This window comes from Sminthopsis crassicaudata, chromosome 3, assembly GCF_048593235.1.
Source record: "Sminthopsis crassicaudata isolate SCR6 chromosome 3, ASM4859323v1, whole genome shotgun sequence".
Classification (NCBI taxonomy): Eukaryota; Metazoa; Chordata; class Mammalia; order Dasyuromorphia; family Dasyuridae; genus Sminthopsis; species Sminthopsis crassicaudata.
In genome coordinates this window covers 588,245,945-588,262,010 of record NC_133619.1, presented here as the reverse complement: position 1 = coordinate 588,262,010, position 16,066 = coordinate 588,245,945, and the positions used below count along the sequence as shown (strand labels likewise).

The window sequence follows — 16,066 nt, the reverse complement described above, 5'->3', positions numbered from 1 at the left end:
ATGGTATGTGTCCTGAAGCACAGAGGGTGTTGGTGTAATCTAATAAGAGAATTATATTGCTTTGCAAATGTTTGTCATTATAAATTGTAGCATGTTTCCATCTTGAGGATAATATACATTTAAATTAGGAGAATGGCAGCTAGTCCAAAAGGAAAGCAAGGAAAGAGTCTTCCTTGTCTGGTCCTTATTTTGCTTTTAGTACTGACCACAATATGACTACCACTCAATCAGCAATCTGTGACTGATTGACACTGTTAACTATATGTTAAGCTAAACATCTTGCATCAATAGACTGAGATGGCTCCAGTATTTACATGAGTATTCATGGCCAGTTAAGCTGTGAAAATGGATTATGTTTAATATATTAAACCAGATCTCTTGGGAAGGATCAGATAGCATGATGCCTATGAGTTTCATGTAGATTATTTTTTTCATTATCCAACTAGAAATTGTCCATTTCTGTCTGCCATGTTGCTTTACATTCATTTGGCACAAGCTGGTGTCATTCAGCAGGTGCACCTGATGTCCTAATCACTTTCCACAGTAATGTCAACTAGATTTTTGGCTCATGTAGATGAGTCAGCATTAAGGTAACATCCTGAGTTCATAGTTATGTATGTTCCTACTTAACATTCATTGTTTGCTAGCCCTTCCTTCTGTTGTACAGTTCTATCACAAAGCATGGGGTCTGGCTGTAAAATTGAGAATTGGCTCATAAGAAGTGTGGATGGGTACATTTTCCTCCTAAGTTAATATTTAATGGACAAAAAAAATCAAAATGGCTCTTTTACAGACATCTCATTTGTTTTTGCCATTGGATACACAGCAATTTTATTTTCATGTCATTTGCTGAGTTTAAATCAGTATTTTTGATTAGCAAGTGAAATTAATGTTGAAAACAAATACTGTGTTAACTAGTTGGTATAATAAGGCAGCTGTGCCCTGTTGTATCTCAAGTCATTAGATTTTTGAAACTCTTCTAATTACCATGTGGTTCCAATTTTAACAAGCGAGTTAAACAAACTCAAGTAATGGCCAGAATTGTAAAATTTTCCAGAAATTTTGAAACTATGGACAGTTGAAGTAACAGTGTAATAATCAGATTGTTCAAGAAATTGGAATATATACAGTCCTTCATTTTAGTGCCATTTATAGGCCTTAGAATGACAGCATTTGAAAGCAGTAGAGGACCTTAGAAATCATCACAATCCTCTCTTTCCAGATACGGAAACTGAGGTGTATAGAGGTCAAGTGACTTGCCAAGGTTCTCATACAGCTAGTACATATTAAGTGTCTGAGCCCATATTTGATTCAGATCTTCCTGACTCCAGGGCTGGTGCTCTATCTACTTAATGCACTGCACCATCTACCTTCAAAGCTCTCCATCCCCTTCTCTTCCCCCTCCTCCCTCCTTCCAGGTAAAATGACTTGCATCAGTGTCAAGGAAATACAGAAAAAACAGGATCACAACATAAAAGAGTAGGATGGGACTTTAGTGATAATCTAATTCAATTATGTTTTACAAATGAGGAACTGTAGACTTAGAAAAGAAAAGAGAATTGCCCAGTGTCACACAAGTGGTAAGACATTCTGGACAATGATGCAGACCTTCTGATTCCTAAATTCTATATCCATTTTTAGATATGAAGTGGGGAAAGGGAAAGGGAAGAAAATCCTAAAACTCATTGAATATGACTAATTGTGATGCAGAGAACTTTGTCTAATTATCTCATTTTTCTGAGTTGCCAATAAGTGCTCACTTGGTACAATGTCCTAGCCTTGCCATTAGGTATATAAAGATGCAGTAAAGCAAAATCCTTATCTCCAAGGAACTTATAATCTAATAGAAAGGGTGAGGTATACAAAACACACATACACACAAGGGGAATACAATTAAGAATATCCTTAAGTTTGTTGGATAGATCATACCACATGAGAGATTCAAAGAGGGGAGGCTAGAAAGGTCAGTGAAGTCTTTCATGTAAGAAGTACTCCTTGAGCCGAGCATTAAAATAAGATTTCTTTTTTATAAGGAAATGAAAGGAATAGAGAAATGGAAAATGTCAACATTCCACATGAGGGGGAGGGAAGGAAAGAGGGAGAGAGAGCATTTAAGACAAGATTTGGGTATATCACAGATTTCGATTTGACAGTATTAGGAGGTATTGATGCATAATGAAGTAAAAAACGAAAGTTGGAGCCAGTTCCAAGCCAGAAATATATGTATATTTTATTCATTAGAGACTGGGCTACCACTAAAGGTTCTTAAGCAAGTATGTAGTCATGTGAGAAGATCTCTGCATTAGGTAGACCATCAGTATAGGAGAGAGAACACTAGAAACCTTTTTAGAATTGTCCAGACAACAGATACAAAACTCTGAACTAGATTGTGGCAGTGGGAGTAGAAGGAAAAAAAATGGATGTGAGCAATGTCATAGAAGATAAAATTAAGAAAAGCATTGCTGACTGAAAGGAAATGGTGACACCAACAACCAAAATGCATACATTAGAGAAGCCAGTTGAGAAGAGGATGAATTTCTTTTGATCATAATGAATTTGAGGTATTGGGAAAACTTGTAGGAGGACTTCAACTAACTCAGTTGTTGATCAACAAGCTTTTATTTTCTTATACTATTATAGTCACTATGCTAAGGGCTGAGGATAGATTCTCTACTCTCAAGGAGCTTACAATCTAATTGCAGAGATAACATGAAAATAAGCTAATCTCAGGAGGACACTAAGATAAAGGAGGACAGGAGGAGGTTCTTGCAGAAGGTGAGACCTGAAGGAAGCCAGGAGTCAGAGTTGGGAGGGAATTATCCTGTGCAAGGAACAGCAAGGAGGTCTATGCCACTGGATCATAGATATGTATGGGATGAAAGAGGTTGTAAGAATGCTGGGAAAGTAAGGGGAATAAGGAGAGGGAAGGAACTTTACTGATATTTCATTTGATCCTCACAAGAGCCCTCGGAAGTAGGTACTGTTAATTCCCATTTTACAGATGAGAAAACTGTAAAGGCCCATTTGTAAAGAGCTTTGAAAGCCAAACAAGATTTTATATTTGCTCCAAGAGGTAATAGAGAGACATATGTTTATTGAATGGGGATAGAAGACCAATGTGACAGCTGACTGAAAGATGGATTAGAATAGGAAAAAACAAGTCAGGGAGCCCAACCAGGAGGCTGAGAGGTACAGTTTTTTCTCCTGCCCATAAATTAATCCCTGCTTCTGTTTGCAGATTGAGAAATGATAGTAATAACAACAATAATAGATTTTATATAGTGCTTTAAGATTTTGCAGTATGCTTTACATGTGCTTATCTCATTCGATCCATAGTATGTTAAAAAATTCATTGGCTTAAAAGACTAAAATCCCATATCTGTCTTCCAGTTGAGATCACTTTGGAGGATTTTAACAGGTCACTGAAAGTATTATATTCCATGAATCCATTTAGTTTGTTCACACGTGTATCCTTGCTAAATGCAATTGGTAAAGTTTTCCCTTCTTTTTGTTAGTAGACATTTAAGTTTTCAAGTTCAGGATATGTGAGGCACACTTATTACCCATAGGTAGTCAGTGTTGTTTGTTTTGTTCTAATATAAATATCTAAGATTAAGCCATGAATTAAAGTGTTGCTTTTTAAAGGTACAAGCATATAGACTCTTAAACCTGAAAGGTAGAAAAGAGATTGTGTAGGAGAAAACTGGGACCCAGAAAAATTAAACAATATGTTCGAGATCATTTAGCTAATTCATGGCACTACTAGGACTAGAGTCCAGGTTTCTTGACTCTTGATCTATATCTTCTTCTACTATATCTCAATGTTACCTTTCTATCCATTTCTAGAATGTGTACTTGAAGCTGATTTAAGGTATTAATTTACTTATCCTAAGGATAGCTCTCAGTTCCATGGATATATAGTTTAAGTTTTATTAAGATTTTCTGTGATCATTGGGCTTTGGTACTTTGAAGCTTATTGCTGGTATTGTTAGAAAAGGAGATTGAAAATAATTTTTCAAGTTTCCTTTTAGAAAGAAAAATTAATCCTAATACTTGAGAAATGTGTATTTTGAAAAGTAGGGGATGGTTATCACCCACTTCCCTTCCTTTCCTCATATATAAACAGAATATTGCTGTTAATGAAAAAAAGAGCTCATTGAAATAGAAGTCTAGGGCAGCTAGATGGCACAGTGAAAAGAAAACTGGCCGTGAAGTCAATACACTTGAGTTCAATTTTGGACTCGGGACATTTACACTCTGTGACTTTGGGCAAGTAGATTAACCTCAAGTGCCTTAAAAAAAACAAACAGAAAAAAATAAATAGAAGTCTAAACCAACATAACTGAGCTGTCTGATGACACAATTGATCTTGTTAATAACTGCTGAGATTTTCTTTATATGGGCACATTAGGAGTAGAGCCAGATCTGTATGTTTCTGTTTTGCAAATAAAATCACAGCTAAGACAAAACTCAGGCTTAATCAGAAACCTTCAAATGGAACTAGGATGGAAATTATTTTTTCCATATAGAAACGGATGAGATTGCAGGCAAACATGGAATACTTTTATTTTTTGTTTCTGTTACATTCAAAAATATCTGGTCTTATATTATAAATTGAGAAAGGACTTTAGAAATTATCGAGAACATCCTGTCCAATAAAGGAAGCCCTTCATGAAGCATTCATGTTTTCATAGTCAATTACCAATTAGTGGCGGGGTTCATAAAGAGTTGGGCACTACTGAAACAACTGAAAGACAAATCAATTAATGAGCATTTATAAAATGCATGTTCTAAGCAACATGCTAGCTGCATGAAATACAGAGACAAAAATTAAACAGCTCTAGCTCCAAAGGAGCTCTGTGCAGGGAAGCAATATGCATACCATCCAAGTATTTATAAAGTAAATACAGGGGAATACAGGGATGTTGAGAGTGACAGGGATAGTATTAGGAGCTGAGAGTAAGAATAGGTAATGGGAAGAGTTAGTAAGAATTGAGAGAGCAATAAAGGTATTGTGGCAGGTGATATTTGAACTGATCATTGAAAAAAGATAGACATAAGTCATCGCAGTAAACCGGGAAAAAAATAAGCAAAGTCATCTCTTCCTAAAATTTCATCCAGGGACAATCCCTGGCGCTGGCACTAAACCCAAGCACAGAAACTAAAGCTGGAGAGGTGAATTAATGAAAGAAAATACTGACCAGGACTTAAAAAAAAAAAAAAAAAAACCATAACTCCAAAGAGCCCCAAAAGAAGGAGCAAGTATCTCTGTAAGAACTGTAAGCTGAGATTCAAAGGAAACAAAAATGAATTTGCACAAGGACCACAAGAAATGAAGCAAAAGGTTGTTGTTGGTGGTAGTGATATTTTATTAATTGAAATAACTCTGTAGGAGAGAATTGAGTGAATAAATAACTTAGAAGAAAGTTGTAAATCTTACTAAGTGATGTACTTCTTGAATATGAAAAAAGACCAAACAGAAATCAAAGATTCCATGAAGCAACTAGAAGTATTATTATAACAAAAGATTGGAAATAGAAAATATAATATGTCTGATATTAAAAATGTGTCAAGGGAAGGTCATTTAAGAATCATTAAATATGTATAGAATAATTGTGCAAATTTAACATATTGGATTGCTTGCCATCTAAGGGAAGGAACACAAGGTTTTACAAGGGTAAATGTTGAAAACTATACATATACTTTGAAAATAAAAAGCTTTAAAAAAAAAAAAAAAGGAATCATTAAACTCCTTTTTAAAAAAATACAATCTTTGTAAAGCCTAAGTCTGTATTTTTAAAAATCAGATGAAAACTGCCCCATCTGTTAGAATCAAGGGGCAAAATGAAGATAGAAAGAATCCACCAATTTCTGGGAGCTCACAAAATAAAAGTCTCAGGGATGTTATTGTTGAAATCTAGAGCTTTGCTACATCATAGAAAAAGTACTGCAAAGATTAAAAAGGGGCAGGCAGTTCAAGTATCTAGTAACCACAGTTAGAATCACACAAGCATAAGGATCCAGAGAACTCTAGAAAGATGGCTTTATTTGAGCAATTAAAAGGAGCTGTATGACGTGGTAGTGTGTGCATTCTAATAAATTCTTAATAATAATATCTAATTATCTTAATAATATCTAATTTTAATAATATCTTAATACCTTATTGAGAGAGCTAAATTAAAAATATATAGAGAGAAACAGGGAGAGAGACAGAGACTGGTTTTCTTTTGAAGGTTTTAAGCGGGGAGAGTAAGGGTAGGGTAAAAGGTAAAACAAAGGGCTGGAATGTGCTGTTTCTCATAACTGAGCTGCATGATAAAAAGTGTGAAAACGTGAAAGAACAAGAGCATCAGATATCAAATAAATCTCACTTTTATCTGAAAGAGACAAAGTTGAATAATACACAGCAGTTTGGTATAGAAATAAAACTCAGCAGATAAACAAGTAGGTTCAGAGAGTGGAGTTAGTTAAGAGAGAGGATGATGCCAGAAAAGCAATAATGCAAGACAAACCAACTTCTGGATTTTTAGGGAGGAGTAGAAGAGAAAAAATCAAAAGGAGGTATCTTGTCAACTGGGGATAGGCTAAACAAATTGTGACATATGAATGTCATGGAACCAATACATCATTATACTGTAAGACATGATTGAATAGATGGTTTTAGAAACCTGAGCAGATTTGCATAAACTGATAAAATGAAACAAGCAGAACCAGAATAACAATTTACACAAAGAAAATTGTAAAGAAAACAACTTGACCCCGTCTCCAGAGGAGATTAAAGCCTGTTATTTCCTGACAAAGAGGTGGTGAACTGAAGGTCCTCAACTGTATATCAAGTCACTGCCAAATTAATATCATGTGTCTACATCCTTAATACTCATATCATCATTATTTTAGTTCAGGCCTTTATTAGCTCCAACCTAGACTATTGCAGTAGACTCCAGGTTGGGTTTCCTAGCTCCAAGCCATCCTCCACAAGGCCCTCACAGGGATTCTTCTAAAAAACAGTGGATGGTTTAATTGAGCTAGTTAGTAAGCCTCCAGTACAAATAGAAGCTTGTATCTTTGCTCTTTTGCTCTTCCCACCTTCCCAGTCTTCTTTTCCCCACACTGCTGCCTATGCACTCTAGTAATACTACCTTCCTTGGTGATGAAAACTCCCAGTGCTCCCATCTGTTTACAGCCTTTATATTGGCTGGCCTCTATCCATGAAATATATTCTTTCACCCCCTCTACCTCTTAGAGTCTCTGGTTTCCTTCAGGACCCAACTCGGGCATTATCTTCTACTTTCATTGTCCCTCTAGCTGCTGGTCTATGTTCTTATAGCCTTTAAAACTCTGTATGTATTATGTAGACACTAAATGTTTTTTTGACTGATTGAGAAAAGACTATGACTGGATCAAGTGAAGGTTTTTTGAGAATCAGTTGAGGACTACCTGCCATCCAGGGGAGGAGGGATGGGGGGAAGGAGGGGTAAATTTGGAACAGAAGGTTTTGCAAGGGTCAGTGTTGAAAAAATTTCCCATGCATATGTTTTGTAAATAAAAAGCTATGAAAATTAAAAAGAGAGAGAATCAGTTGAACTTGGTGTTTCTCACATTGGAAGAGGAGTCAATAGCGAAGAAGAGATTGAAAATTAGAAGAACAAAAGTAAAAAAAAAAAAAACACGGATATAGGAAGTATAGACTTTGGTGAGAAGAAAGATTACCTTTTCATATGAATAAAAAAGGATGGGGGGAACACTGCACTTCAGAGGGTCTTCATATATAGAGTAAGGGAGAAGAGGTAACTCATTATAAATGGATTCTTATTTTCTCAGTAAATTATTAGTGGAGTTTCTCTGTTGAGAGGATGTAGGGGAGAAATATTGTAAATGGAATGAAGGGATTAAAGAGGAGTAAAAGGATTGCCTTGGTATAGCATGGGCCCAGTTTTATGGTGCTCATACTGTTGCTTGACTTCCTCCATCACCATTTGGATACACGTGATAGGAACAGAGGAGGTGTTAAGAGGAATCCACAGTTGGCAAGACATGAATGGCAGAAAGATGATGGAGCAAAGTGTTGTAGAGGGTGGTATATGTCATTAAACCTATGGTCAAGACTAGCAGAGAGGAAATTAGCTAAAATAGAAGTGATGGCTTAGGAAAATGCTGAAAGAGAAAGACATTAAAAGTCCTACTGAAAATGAATAAATTTAAGAGGAGTGAGGCATAGAAGAGATGAAATATTAGGAAGTTATGGTCATCTAACTTTTGCAGAGGAGCTCATTACATCAACAAAACTATTCATTCTTTTTTTAAATAGCTCTTAGTGTTAGTAAATTTTTTATTATGCCAAAATCTATTTCTGTTTTTATTTCTGTCCTTTAGACCTCATCTTGCCCCTTTGATACACAGAACAGTGTGAATCTCCTTTATAGAGTATGAGACAGAAAGGATTTTATAGAGACCATCTACTCTAACCCCTTTAGGGTTTTTTAAGTAACTCAAGTATCTTCATTTTTTACATATTTCCATATGAGTCATGCTAAGAGAGAAAAATCAAAACAAAAGAGGAAAAAAGAAAAACAAAGGTGAAAGTAGTATGCATTAATCCACATTCGGTCTCCATGATTTTCTCTGGATGTGGATGATGTTTTCCCTCAAAAGTTTATTTGAATTGCTGAGAAAAAAACAAGTGTATCTTAGTTGATCATCACACAGTCTTTTCAGGTTTTTCTAAAATCAGACTGTTCATCATTTTTTATATAACAATAATATTCCATTACTTTCATATGCCATAACTTATTCAGCCATTCCCCAATTCATAGACATCCATTCATTTTCCAATTCTTTGCCACTACAAAAAAGTTGCTGCAAACATTTCTGCACATTTGGGTTCTTTTCCCTCTTTTATGGTTTCTTTGTAACCCCTTCTAAAAAAAATCCTGGGGGGCAGCTAGGTGGCACAGTGGATAGAGCACCAGCCTTGAATTCAGGAGGACTGGAGTTCAAATCTGGTCTCAGACACTTAACACTTCCTAGCTGTGTGACCCTAGGCAAGTCACTTAACCCCAGCCGGGGGGGAGGGGGGGAATCTTGCAAAAGGTAGTATGTTATACCTAAAGTGCTTCCAAACTTTTCATAAATTTTTTTTTCTGCTATAACACCCTCCAACTCTTAAAATATCTGAAGATATCTATTGGCCATTCATTCAGCAAATATTTATTAAGTCTATTTATTTAATTATTTATAAGTGCCAATCTAAACAATGGAGAAAATAGGAAGATAAATACAATGTAGTCCCTGTCATTAAGGAACTTAAAATTTAGTGGAAGAGATAAGGCATACACAAATAACTATAGTATGAAATAGATACATGTACATATGAAATATATGAGTTGGGTACATGAATATTATTTCTAGGCAGGAAGTGAGGTTGAAGGCTTATACAAGGCAAACCACCATTCAGTTACTGTCTATAATTATATGGTTTCCAAACCTTTTATCAATCTGTTTTGCTACCTGGATGCAGTCTAGTTCAAAGCTTCGTAAACTGTGGGTTGTGACCCCATATGGGGTTATGTAACTAAATGATTTATTATTAGTAAATGTTTAATTTGAATGCTTACTTACATATACACCCAGGGTCAGGTAAAAATTTCTCATGACAAAAGTTTTAGAAGCCGTCTAGTTGATAGCCTTATTAAAACATGGTTACTAGAATTGAATATGGAACTGTAGATTTAGACTGTTCCCTCTCCTCCCCAAATTGCTAATGTCCTGGGAATGGAAGCACACAGCTCATGTACTGCTTAGCATATCAGGGTGCTGCCCGTTATTTTGTAGTAAAAAATAGCACAATTTCTGAGGCCCCTCAGTTCAGAGTGGTGTCCTATTCAATTAGAGGTGCAAAGGCTGGCCTGGGTCCAAAGGAAGCCTGTCAATTCCTCTCCTTTTCCGTGTCCACGCTCTGCAGGATGCTTCCTCACGCCCACCTCACTCCCCCTTGCTGTGACTTTGGCTTCCGCCAGATGTCACACCGCTGCTTGTCACCGCCCAGACTCCTGTCGCTGATTTTGTTGTTTCAGTGTATTTATCACAACTGTTCTCTTTAGCTGTAAAATTTATGGAATTTCACGCTCTTCTAATCGCTACAGTGTGTTTCTTTTAAATCAGAGGAAAAAAATACAAGAAGTTCAGTATGCATCAAGAGTTGAGGGGTGGCAAATATTGTCTCTAACAGAATTTACTTGTCTTCCCTTTAGATGTAAAAAGTAGCTATGATTTAGCCTACATGTAAGAGAGGAGTAGGAATCAAGGGGGAATTTTTTTTTTTTTTTCTAGAATGCCTAAGGAGCACTAAGAAGCAGGTAAAGAATCATGCATATAGTATTCTGGTTAAAGGCAATCTGAGGGAGGCTCAAATGATTTTAGAAAGAGAATTGAGTCCCAGAAAGGAGGAGGGGTTTGTCTGTAGTCACATATCTAGTGAGTGGCACTGTGATCTTCCATTTCCAGTTCCTTTCCCTGTTCTTTCCAGGGGCTTACATGTTTAATGGGCATTTCCCCCCTGCCTTTACGTTCTAACTCTCAGGGAACTTTTATAATTTCAGTAGTGATGTCCAATCAAATATATAATACAAAAGAAAGATCCTAAATCTAATGCTATGAGCTCAGAAAAGTGTTACATTTAAAATAAACATTGCCTTAAGGTGGGAAAGAAGGTAATTTTAAAATTTACTCCAATATATTTTCCTAGCATTTGTTTCCTTATAAATTATGGGGAACATTTGAGAGGATTTTTTAATAATATCTTTTATTTACATTTCATGCTTGAGCAGCAGAATTTTTTATCTCATTTGATCTCAACAATCTTGAGATGGAAAGAATACTTTTGTCCTCATTTTAAGTCTGAGAAACCTGGAATTCAGATCCAGTTTTTTGACTTTAATACTATTTCAGATTCTGAAATTAACTTAGTTGGATCACTGGAACAGTCCCTCTTTCTTCATTTAGTTGCTCAAAAGGACTTGGCTTTAAAATAGACTATATTAATGTTTACAGCAAGCCTGTAACTTGATGTCTTTGACAGTGATATATCTAGAGTATTTGGGAAAATAAAATACTATTAAAAGAAATGAAAAAAAGAAAAGTAGGAAGATAGTACAGACAATAAATATAGATAGCTTTTTAAAGATTTTGACTGTGAGATTGAAGCATACTTTTTTAAAACTTAATTTTTCTTGAGTTCTTTTTGTCTGTTTTCTTTCATAACGTATGCCTAATATGGAAATAGGTTTTGCATGACTACAGATGTATAACCTATATCAAATTGCTTGTCTTCTCAATAAAGAGGGTGGGGAGGGAGAGAAGGAGAAAATTTGGAACTCAAGGTTTTAAGAACAAGTGTTAAAAATTGTGTTTGTATCTAATTGGGGAAAATAAAATACAAAATAAATTTTTACAAAGAAAAAAATGTTCACATGAAATGCTTATAGCAAGCTCTGGATCAGATGTTGGAAGTGATTTAAAAGAAGTCAAAGATACTGTCTCAATCCAGATGACCTTGTCTAAGTGGGAGGCAAGATAACCATTAGAGAATATGGCACCATAGAATTCAATATCGGTTGTGCCATCAACCTATGTATAGGGTGCCAGAGGAGTAGGGAAGACCTGAGCTAAAATGCAGCCTCAGACACTAACTATGGGACCCTGAGCAAATCACTTACCCATGATTTGCCTCAGTTTCCTCATATGTAAAATAGGAATAATAATAGCTCTTAACTCTCAGAGTCATTATGAGATATAAACATTATGACATTTGTGAAGTACTTAGGACAGGGCACAAAGTAGGCACTTAATAAATGCTTGTCTCCTTCCTTTATGAAATGCCATCGAACATCCAGTGATGTCTGTTAATTGCCCAATTTAAAAACTATTTGGTAAAGTTCTCAGTTATAATGACATAAAATGATAGTGCAAAATAAAAATCAATTGTTGCTATTGACGGGATTTGGGAGTGGGTGTCCTTAGAATGAGAGTGGGCTTTATAAATTCCCCATTGGGGCAGGAGATACGTATGGGTATATGCAAATAGTTGACAAACTAGAAATGGAGGTAAATATTTAGGATGTTACACTGTGTTTCTGCCTTCCAGGACATCTGCATACAGCCTGAGCTGATGCTCCTAAGTTTATACTTACCTAATCCACATTAGTGTCAAAAACAAGAGTGATTGATTTGCCATAAGCCTTATTATCTCCCTGAGTTTTCTGTAGAAATGTTTCTGAGAGTGAGCATGTTTATCTTATGGCCTGAGAGATTTAAATACCTTTTGAGCTATTTCTTTAGGTTCTGAATGCCTGGACCTAGCCAAAACAGGAAGTATGTGCTCAATGCAATAATCCTGGAAGAGGTGATATAAGTTCTCCTGAGGCTAAGGAAAAGAATAATAAATATAACAAGGGTCTGGGCTTGTGATATTCAAATGTCCTGGGAGCTCAAAGGAGAAATTCCCTCTCCACTTATATTGCTCTGGCCCTCTCTTTTGGGAATGCCACATGGGTCAGTGAGCTTGCTATGTGGATCACTGAGCAGTTAAGGGACTCACTTATGGTCACACAACTAACATAGGGCTTGATTTGAATCCAGGTCTTTCCAACTCTGAGGTTACTTTTCCATTATTTATATTATACTACCGCTCATAATAATTTCTTAAATGAAAATTAGACAGTTCCTCAATTGTTGATATGGTTTAATTGGTTCCATCAGTCCCTCTTTCCCTATCTTCATTAATAAAATGCTTGTTAACTTCTTGCACTATTAAACATTAACTGTTTATTGCTGAAATGTGTGACACATTCAAGTTTGATGCTAACCCAACATCATTAATACTTATGGGATCACTTGTACCTTCTTACATATGTGGAATATTTTCCAAAACACCCAAGAGTAAAATGTGGGGTCTATTTGTAGAAAATAGAGAGTGATCTTTTAGAGAGATACTGAGTCAAGAACATGAAGGCATATAGGTAGGAAAGCATAACCCTGTCGTCAGTATTTTAAATGCCACCTTTCTAGAGAAGTGAGAGCGTGACTTTATTTGAAATTTTAAAAAGACAGTGTGAGCTAGAGCTCTTCCATGAAGCACTGTCAGAAGAATGTCAGAAACTGCAAGTTGTTTCACAGATGTATCGATTTAATTAGTCTAGATAACACCATTTATTTATGCTTAAGCATCTCACACATACAAAAGTTGGTAATTCAGAGTCACACAATAATTTGTGAGTTATCTTCTGTACCACGTGTGGTGGCTTCTGAATACCAACTTTAGTGAGTGCATGTCAGATGCTTAAGCATAAATAAATTATATTATATAGACCAATTAAGCGATACATCTGTGTAACAATTTACATCTGGAATTCTTTTGACAGAGTTCCATCTAAGATCTTCTGATAGTGGCCTTTTTTAATCTCCTGTATTTGTTGTAAATACGCTTTGATCTAATAAGAAAGGATAGAACAGACAAGATCTCATCAAATGCCTAGCTTCAGCAGTCTGAGCACTTTTTATTTCCAGGTTTGGTTTTAAGTACTTTTTTGCAACTCTGCTGCCATAACATAGATTATTATCCTATAGTATTCCAGCAGTTGGGCCAGTCAACAGAAACAGATAACCTTTTAAATATTAACACATGGGATAAATAAAGGGACCAGACAGTTTTGCCTGATATTTGTCAACAAAAGAAGTAAAGTACTATTCTAATTTTAACTGTATGAGTAGCAAGCTATCTTATGTATACCCATTTTCTAGGCCTGTACTAGGTACAAAACAAAACACAAAGATTATTCAGTTCTCTCTCTTTATCCATCTAAGTCAATTAGCATTTTGTTCTTTGGGAGCACTAAGCTACCAGACTTGATCTGAATATTCTTTGAATTTGGAAAGCATGTTTGCTAACAAAGAGGTCAGAAAAAGAAAGGGTCATTAATCCCATTTTACAGATGAGGAAATCAGCATAGAAATTAAAGGAATTTCCCACCCTGACTCATTTGCTAACAAATTGATTATTGAACCAGATTGAAAACCTAAGAGTCCCTGGATTCTTCTTGTCTTTTGATATATTCTCTGAAAATGTGATAGATCAGCAGTTTCCTTCAGTGTAAGATTCAATAACTTGTCAATTTGTCTTTAATCCTCTGTCAATTTGCTCACACCCTGTGATTGAGGGCTGCTCTCTAGAGTCAATGGCAGCTATTTAATGAATCCACCTGCTTAGATTGGCTGTCTTATCTACTTCAGTTTTGAAAGGAATGCATAATATTTTCATTTGTTCTTTCAACTTGGTTTTCTCTGGCTGCCAAATATTCATATTAATAATTTGGTACTCAAAAAATGTAAAATGCCATTTTTTTATAGGCATATAATCCAATTCCATGAACTTGTATCTTTCTGTGTTCTATGATAGTATGTTAAGGTCTTTCAGAGTAATGTGCATATAATCACATATGTTTTAGAATACACATATAACCATATACATATACTGTTCCCCACTGTGGCAAATGCAAGATGAATGCATGTTGTGCAGAAAAAAATTAAACCATGTAAAATGGGAGGTCACTAGCAAGGACTTTAAAGCATTAGTCAATCTATAAACTTCGTGTGGTAAAATGGCTAGGCTCTTATAGTAGAAATGGGTGGTCTCTTTTAGATGTGAAAAAATGAGGTGAATTTCTCCAAATTTTCCCTGAGACTACAGGGAATCAAGAATGGAAAAGAATACAGATAAAATCCAAGCAGCATTCAAAGTTATTTTTGAAACCTTGGGATCTTTTAAAAAAAAAAAAAAAATAGCATTTCATTTAAGGATATAACTTCTGATTTTCTGACACTTATTTATACTTGAGAACTTCCTCCTTAACTCTTTTCTTCCCTTTCCCCCTACAGAACAAAGTGAATATTAATTGTTAATGCTTTTGGTAAACATTTTTTTCATATAATATGAATAGCTAGGCTACTATGTAATATTTTGGTCCAACTGTCAAGAGTCTTAAATGTTAATATGGAAAGGCATGGCTTAGGCCGGTACATACCCACATTTGTGATTACTACCTGTCTTAGTATTGAGACATGCAGGGCTCATAGTGGAATACAGGCTTCATCTTAGTAGCTGACCATGCCCTCTTGTTTTGTAGCCTTCTCTGAGGTGGGCCTTGAGGCAACAGCAAGATGCCCAAAAATGCACTTGTGTTAGAAGAAAGTAGCTGCTTGTCCCTATCCCCAACTTCCTCATCCTGGGTTCTCTGTTGAAATAGTCTTTGAAGGATGCTTTGTTCAGCTGCTAAGGAACATCTTGTCACTGGAAGGGTTGGGGAAACACCATCGACTTCGAAAAGCAAGTTACTGTTGGTGCTTTTTAAACCAAAACTGTGTGGTGTTATCTTCCACAGACCCCATATCATGTGAACCTCCTGTTGGCTGGCTATGATGAGCATGAAGGACCCGCACTGTACTATATGGACTACCTGGCAGCCCTGGCCAAAGCTCCATTTGCAGCCCATGGTTATGGTGCCTTTTTAACCCTCAGCATCCTAGATCGTTATTATAAACCAAGTAAGTAATAGTGTTTGTTGGATGTAACTGCAAAGCCACATCTGGATGGTTCTCAGCAGTGTCCAGTAGCACACAAAGATGGGTTACCAGGTCTGGACTGATGGTATCTGACTGGCACAGATGAAGCTCATCTGGTATTGGAAGGACTAGCTTGGGGACCAACACTTGTTCCACTGTGTGGAAGTTACTGAAAAATAGAAATGGCCTCAAGGTAAAGAAGAACTTCTGCATGCAGAAGAGTCTGCGTGATGACTTGGGCACTCCTACTCAGAGACAGGCAGGACAAGATAATAAGCCCAGAGAGGCTGTGAAATGTCAACCTTAATGATAGGTTCTCCTCCTAGAAGAGTTCAGTTAATCATATCATGGTGTTCTTCAGAAATCTAAAGGAATCTCTTCCTCTTGCCAGCAAAACTTTCCTTTTTTCACCAGAGAAAAGGATATCCAGAGCTTTTGACTAAATACAACC

The 16,066-nt window shown here is 36.1% G+C and overlaps 1 protein-coding gene across 1 annotated transcript in view; it reads left to right on the top strand.

Annotated features, from left to right (window-relative positions):
* Window positions 1-16,066, top strand: part of PSMB2 (proteasome 20S subunit beta 2) — a 36,319-nt gene that overhangs the window by 16,682 nt on the left and 3,571 nt on the right. Inside the window, exon 5 of the mRNA XM_074305105.1 lies at window positions 15,435-15,597. Within this exon, the coding sequence (XP_074161206.1) occupies window positions 15,435-15,597 (163 nt within the window). The remainder of the gene's footprint in view (window positions 1-15,434; window positions 15,598-16,066) is intronic.